General features: G+C 48.5%; 2 protein-coding genes across 2 annotated transcripts in view; one reads left to right on the top strand and one right to left on the bottom strand.

The window, feature by feature from the left end:
• The window catches only part of LOC107569017 (UBX domain-containing protein 4-like), a 9,881-nt gene extending 9,546 nt beyond the window's left edge, over positions 1 to 335 (bottom strand). The window contains exon 1 of the mRNA XM_016255016.1: positions 152 to 335. Within this exon, the coding sequence (XP_016110502.1) occupies positions 152 to 233 (82 nt within the window). The 5' untranslated portion in view covers positions 234 to 335. The remainder of the gene's footprint in view (positions 1 to 151) is intronic.
• Positions 336 to 721: 386 nt separating this feature from the next.
• The window catches only part of LOC107569016 (rab3 GTPase-activating protein catalytic subunit-like), a 43,261-nt gene continuing 36,983 nt past the window's right edge, over positions 722 to 6,999 (top strand). Inside the window, exons 1-6 of the mRNA XM_016255014.1 lie at positions 722 to 803; positions 927 to 982; positions 4,846 to 4,921; positions 5,915 to 6,047; positions 6,130 to 6,208; positions 6,425 to 6,544. Coding sequence (XP_016110500.1) covers positions 753 to 803; positions 927 to 982; positions 4,846 to 4,921; positions 5,915 to 6,047; positions 6,130 to 6,208; positions 6,425 to 6,544 — 515 coding nt within the window. The 5' untranslated portion in view covers positions 722 to 752. The remainder of the gene's footprint in view (positions 804 to 926; positions 983 to 4,845; positions 4,922 to 5,914; positions 6,048 to 6,129; positions 6,209 to 6,424; positions 6,545 to 6,999) is intronic.

Below are 6,999 nucleotides of genomic sequence, written 5' to 3'. Positions count from 1 at the left end.
CACAGACACACAGACACACAGACACACAGACACACAGACACACAGTATTATAATGACCGCGCGGATGAAGACTGTCGACTCATTAAACTCATCTAAACACGGGCCTGAGGAGAGAGTGACGATGATGATGATGAAGATGATGATGATGTACCTGTGATCACCACCACAAACACGCATCTGCGCTCTTTAGCTGCCGCGATGGCCGCCGGGATCGAGCCCTCGAACCAGCGCATGATGAAGAGGAGGAGGAGGATGAAGCTCTGCTGCTGCGCTTCTGAGAGATTCGACAACTCACAGCTGCCGGAAGCTGCGCGCGGAACACGGAAGCAGTTCGAGCCGAGGAACTCTGGGAAATGTAGTTTAATCGAGAGGCGCAGCACATCCGGTTAGAAATGTGTCCTCATATTCAAACAAAACGTTATCATGTGAAGTACAGGATGACTGTAGTTTACTGTAGTTTTGTCAGGAACTCTTTATTTGTAATGTAATATCAATCCCAATATCCTTATTGCAAACAAAGGAAAGCAATGCATAAAATAAAAAAGGAAAGGTATACAAATATAAATATAAGCCAAGAAGTATAACATATAAGCCAAAAAATATTTATCTATTATTTTAATACATTGGCTCGAATCAGAACAGCATATTAGCATAGTGCTCTCATTGTTTCTACAGATTTTATTTAATTTAATTACATTTTTATTTGCCAGATCTTCACAGACGCAGCGCCGCACGGCGGTACATTTCCCACAATGCACCAGGACAGGAGTAAACAGAGAGGCAAGATGGCGGCGGACAGCGATGTGAGTTTAGTGTCTAAGTGCGCGTCATGATTATCTTCATCTAAACACACGCAGTTATTAGAGATGTATATGCTTTAGCTGTCACGTGTCCTCAGTAATCAGAGTCGCTGGTTTGTGTTTCAGCCCGAGTCTGAAGTGTTTGAGATCACTGACTTCACCACCGCGTCCGAGTGGGAGAGGTACACACACACACACACACACACACTCTCTCTCACACACACACACTCTCTCTCTCTCTCTCTCTCTCTCTCTCTCTCTCTCTCTCTCTCTCTCTCTCTCTCTCTCTCTCTCTCTCTCTCTCTCTCTCTCTCTCTCTCTCTCTCTCTCTCTCTCTCTCTCTCTCTCTCTCTCTCTCTCTCTCTCTCTCTCTCTCTCTCTCTCTCTCTCTCTCTCTCTCTCTCTCTCTCTCTCTCTCTCTCTCTCTCTCTCTCTCTCTCTCTCTCTCTCTCTCTCTCTCTCTCTCTCTCTCTCTCTCTCTCTCTCTCTCTCTCTCTCTCTCTCTCTCTCTCTCTCTCTCTCTCTCTCTCTCTCTCTCTCTCTCTCTCTCTCTCTCTCTCTCTCTCTCTCTCTCTCTCTCTCTCTCTCTCTCTCTCTCTCTCTCTCTCTCTCTCTCTCTCTCTCTCTCTCTCTCTCTCTCTCTCTCTCTCTCTCTCTCTCTCTCTCTCTCTCTCTCTCTCTCTCTCTCTCTCTCTCTCTCTCTCTCTCTCTCTCTCTCTCTCTCTCTCTCTCTCTCTCTCTCTCTCTCTCTCTCTCTCTCTCTCTCTCTCTCTCTCTCTCTCTCTCTCTCTCTCTCTCTCTCTCTCTCTCTCTCTCTCTCTCTCTCTCTCTCTCTCTCTCTCTCTCTCTCTCTCTCTCTCTCTCTCTCTCTCTCTCTCTCTCTCTCTCTCTCTCTCTCTCTCTCTCTCTCTCTCTCTCTCTCTCTCTCTCTCTCTCTCTCTCTCTCTCTCTCTCTCTCTCTCTCTCTCTCTCTCTCTCTCTCTCTCTCTCTCTCTCTCTCTCTCTCTCTCTCTCTCTCTCTCTCTCTCTCTCTCTCTCTCTCTCTCTCTCTCTCTCTCTCTCTCTCTCTCTCTCTCTCTCTCTCTCTCTCTCTCTCTCTCTCTCTCTCTCTCTCTCTCTCTCTCTCTCTCTCTCTCTCTCTCTCTCTCTCTCTCTCTCTCTCTCTCTCTCTCTCTCTCTCTCTCTCTCTCTCTCTCTCTCTCTCTCTCTCTCTCTCTCTCTCTCTCTCTCTCTCTCTCTCTCTCTCTCTCTCTCTCTCTCTCTCTCTCTCTCTCTCTCTCTCTCTCTCTCTCTCTCTCTCTCTCTCTCTCTCTCTCTCTCTCTCTCTCTCTCTCTCTCTCTCTCTCTCTCTCTCTCTCTCTCTCTCTCTCTCTCTCTCTCTCTCTCTCTCTCTCTCTCTCTCTCTCTCTCTCTCTCTCTCTCTCTCTCTCTCTCTCTCTCTCTCTCTCTCTCTCTCTCTCTCTCTCTCTCTCTCTCTCTCTCTCTCTCTCTCTCTCTCTCTCTCTCTCTCTCTCTCTCTCTCTCTCTCTCTCTCTCTCTCTCTCTCTCTCTCTCTCTCTCTCTCTCTCTCTCTCTCTCTCTCTCTCTCTCTCTCTCTCTCTCTCTCTCTCTCTCTCTCTCTCTCTCTCTCTCTCTCTCTCTCTCTCTCTCTCTCTCTCTCTCTCTCTCTCTCTCTCTCTCTCTCTCTCTCTCTCTCTCTCTCTCTCTCTCTCTCTCTCTCTCTCTCTCTCTCTCTCTCTCTCTCTCTCTCTCTCTCTCTCTCTCTCTCTCTCTCTCTCTCTCTCTCTCTCTCTCTCTCTCTCTCTCTCTCTCTCTCTCTCTCTCTCTCTCTCTCTCTCTCTCTCTCTCTCTCTCTCTCTCTCTCTCTCTCTCTCTCTCTCTCTCTCTCTCTCTCTCTCTCTCTCTCTCTCTCTCTCTCTCTCTCTCTCTCTCTCTCTCTCTCTCTCTCTCTCTCTCTCTCTCTCTCTCTCTCTCTCTCTCTCTCTCTCTCTCTCTCTCTCTCTCTCTCTCTCTCTCTCTCTCTCTCTCTCTCTCTCTCTCTCTCTCTCTCTCTCTCTCTCTCTCTCTCTCTCTCTCTCTCTCTCTCTCTCTCTCTCTCTCTCTCTCTCTCTCTCTCTCTCTCTCTCTCTCTCTCTCTCTCTCTCTCTCTCTCTCTCTCTCTCTCTCTCTCTCTCTCTCTCTCTCTCTCTCTCTCTCTCTCTCTCTCTCTCTCTCTCTCTCTCTCTCTCTCTCTCTCTCTCTCTCTCTCTCTCTCTCTCTCTCTCTCTCTCTCTCTCTCTCTCTCTCTCTCTCTCTCTCTCTCTCTCTCTCTCTCTCTCTCTCTCTCTCTCTCTCTCTCTCTCTCTCTCTCTCTCTCTCTCTCTCTCTCTCTCTCTCTCTCTCTCTCTCTCTCTCTCTCTCTCTCTCTCTCTCTCTCTCTCTCTCTCTCTCTCTCTCTCTCTCTCTCTCTCTCTCTCTCTCTCTCTCTCTCTCTCTCTCTCTCTCTCTCTCTCTCTCTCTCTCTCTCTCTCTCTCTCTCTCTCTCTCTCTCTCTCTCTCTCTCTCTCTCTCTCTCTCTCTCTCTCTCTCTCTCTCTCTCTCTCTCTCTCTCTCTCTCTCTCTCTCTCTCTCTCTCTCTCTCTCTCTCTCTCTCTCTCTCTCTCTCTCTCTCTCTCTCTCTCTCTCTCTCTCTCTCTCTCTCTCTCTCTCTCTCTCTCTCTCTCTCTCTCTCTCTCTCTCTCTCTCTCTCTCTCTCTCTCTCTCTCTCTCTCTCTCTCTCTCTCTCTCTCTCTCTCTCTCTCTCTCTCTCTCTCTCTCTCTCTCTCTCTCTCTCTCTCTCTCTCTCTCTCTCTCTCTCTCTCTCTCTCTCTCTCTCTCTCTCTCTCTCTCTCTCTCTCTCTCTCTCTCTCTCTCTCTCTCTCTCTCTCTCTCTCTCTCTCTCTCTCTCTCTCTCTCTCTCTCTCTCTCTCTCTCTCTCTCTCTCTCTCTCTCTCTCTCTCTCTCTCTCTCTCTCTCTCTCTCTCTCTCTCTCTCTCTCTCTCTCTCTCTCTCTCTCTCTCTCTCTCTCTCTCTCTCTCTCTCTCTCTCTCTCTCTCTCTCTCTCTCTCTCTCTCTCTCTCTCTCTCTCTCTCTCTCTCTCTCTCTCTCTCTCTCTCTCTCTCTCTCTCTCTCTCTCTCTCTCTCTCTCTCTCTCTCTCTCTCTCTCTCTCTCTCTCTCTCTCTCTCTCTCTCTCTCTCTCACACACACACACACTCTCTCACACACACACACACACTCCTAACACCTGCTTTACTGATGATTTACTGCTGTTTTCATCATGAAGATGAAGATGAAGCTCCAGTTCAGGGATGGACAGATGGTGGAAACTCATGTGAAATAGCGAATCTATGGTGATTTATTAGCTTTCAGTTCAGTTTTCTGACTAAACCCTTCTTCAGGCCAGGGTTAGTGTGCGAGTTCATCAATGATCGGGATGTTTCTGTGTGATAGACTGCTGATGTGACACTGAGACTGCTGGAAAGCACAAGCACACACTCTGTTAAACTGTGTCTTCGTCTGGTTGTGAGTCTGTGTTTAGCGTTAGTCTGTCAGGGTGCTCACAGGTGTGTGTGTGTCTGTGTGTGTGTGTTTAGCGTTAGTCTGTCAGTGAGCTCACAGGTGTGTCTCTGTGTGTGTGTCTCTGTGTGTGTCTGTGTGTGTGTGCGTTAGTCTGTCAGGGAGCTCACAGGTGTGTGTGTGTCTGTGTGTGTTTAGCGTTAGTCTGTCAGGGTGCTCACAGGTGTGTGTGTGTCTGTGTGTGTTTAGCGTTAGTCTGTCAGGGTGCTCACAGGTGTGTGTGTGTCTGTGTGTGTTTAGCGTTAGTCTGTCAGGGTGCTCACAGGTGTGTGTGTGTCTGTGTGTGTTTAGCGTTAGTCTGTCAGGGTGCTCACAGGTGTGTGTGTGTCTGTGTGTGTGTGCGCGTTAGTCTGTCAGGTAGCTCACAGGTGTGTGTGTGTGTGTCTCTGTGTGTGTGTGCATGTGTGTGCGTGTGCTTGTGTGTGTGTGTGTGTGTGTGTGTGTGTGCAGGTTCATATCCCGGCTCGAGGAGCTGCTGAATGACTGGAAGCTGATCGGGTCTCGTGTCGGGAAACCGCTGGAGAAGGTCAGCCGATGACTGATGATCACATTCACACACACACATGCTGCATACGCGAGTTTTTAATTTAAATTAGGTTCAAATCCAAATTTTAAGCAAAAGCAGAATGAAGAAAAACAGGTTTGACTTTAGTCTTGTGAAATCATGTCAGAAACCGCAGACGCTCTGAATGAGACGCAGTATCACTCTCTGACAGCAGGAGGCGCTCGTGCAGCAGCAGACACAGCGTTTCCATGGTTACCGTGATATACACTACTGTAATATACATTATGGAGAGACGAGATTAAAAGAAAATACCATCTAAACTTTCCTGCAGACGGTCAGTTCAAATGAACAACTATAACGCGATTCCAGCCGATTAAAGTGCCCCTATTATGCCATTTTTGAGGTTCCTAATATTTTTTGTGGGAGTCTCCTCCAATAGGTTAAACAATGCTTTTGTTTGATCAAAATATGCTTTTAATATCACCTCATTTTCCAGCGATTCTCAAACGATTCGTTCGAAGCAGTTCAAAGATTCAGTCTCTCGAAGCTCTGCTCTGATTGGTCAGATGGCCCGGTCTGCTGTGATTGGTCTACGGCGTATACTCCCGCTGTTACTTTTGAACGCTCGATAGAAAATATAAACATCTATGATTTATCATACTTACAGTTAGTGATTCGGTGGCGTCAGCAGGGCCAAATAAACTGGATCTGATTCCTCTCTCTCGAGAGCTGTTTGTGAATCCTGTGTTGAACTCCCAGAGATTAGAGAAATGATGTGTTTGAGGGCGGGTCGGGTTCAGGGTTGCCAGGTTTCACAACAAAACCGAACACCGATTGGATTCCAGGGGCTAAATATCACGTTATTGGTGTCGCTTCAACCCGCGGGAACAGTGTTAAAGTAGCCCGATTAGTGTTTCCAGTTAGTAATTCTAGAGCTTGAGCTTGTTTCAGTTCTAGTGTTCATCTCATGTTTGAGGATGCTGACCTGCTCTGACTCAGTGCTGATGTTGTCAGGGTGAGATCACCAGCAGCTCGTGGGAGGAAAACACACAGGAGATCAACTTTGCTGATTTCAAGTTCTCCATCACACATCACTGTCTGAAGCAGGAGTCAGCTGAGAATGGAAGCAGGGAGGAAGCAGAGGAAGGTATGCGTGTCCTTTGACCTGCTCGGCTGACCTTTGACCTCTTCTGCGTGTGTTTGCTGTTGAGCGGTGTCTGTGCTTTCAGATGTGTGTCCGCTGGCCCTGCAGGACCTGCTCTGCATGAACAATGACTTTCCTCCGCGAGCTCACTGTCTCGTCAGATGGTAAGAAGACTGAGGAAGTTCACGTCTGAGTGCAGGAGCAAATCAAATCTGAACTGTCTGTGTAGGGATGTGTGAAGCTGCATGTTGTCAGAGTGGGTTTCCTGAGTAAGCAGTCTTCAGAGAAGCCGGTGTAATTGCAGAGGTTCCAGGTTGATCTGATGCATCTCTTGAAAGTGGAGCAGGTTTCTCAGCGCTGTCCGTTGGTCTCTGTCGCAGGTTCGGTGTGCGTGAGTTCGTGGTGATTTCTCCGGGAACCAACTGTGAAGCTGTGGTCAGCGAGTCCAAGTGTAACCTGCTGCTGAGCTCCGTGTCCATCGCTCTGGCCAACACGGGCTGGTGAGTGACCAACACACTCACTCTCACACTCACGCACACCCACACACTCAACACTCACGCACTCACTCTCACACTCGCACACACACACGCGCTCAACACTCACGCAACTCACTCTCTCTCACACACACACACACTCATCACTCTCACACACACACTCACACACTCTCACACTCGCACACACACACACGCTCACGCACTCACTCTCACACTCACGCACACACTCACACACACTCACACACACTCACGCACACACACACATTCAGCTCACACTCACTCACACACTCACACTCACGCACACACACTCACACACTCTCACACTCTCACACTCACACACACTCACACACTCACGCACACACACACATTCAGCTCACACTCGCACACACACACACGCACACACTCACTCACACTCACACACACACTCACTCACACTCACTCACACACACATGCACTCACTC

The sequence above is a fragment of the Sinocyclocheilus grahami genome, unplaced genomic scaffold (genome assembly GCF_001515645.1).
Source record: "Sinocyclocheilus grahami isolate Dianchi unplaced genomic scaffold, SAMN03320097.WGS_v1.1 scaffold1303.1, whole genome shotgun sequence".
Classification (NCBI taxonomy): Eukaryota; Metazoa; Chordata; class Actinopteri; order Cypriniformes; family Cyprinidae; genus Sinocyclocheilus; species Sinocyclocheilus grahami.
Note: the sequence above shows the minus strand (reverse complement) of the source record. Positions and strands in the feature narration are given on the sequence as shown.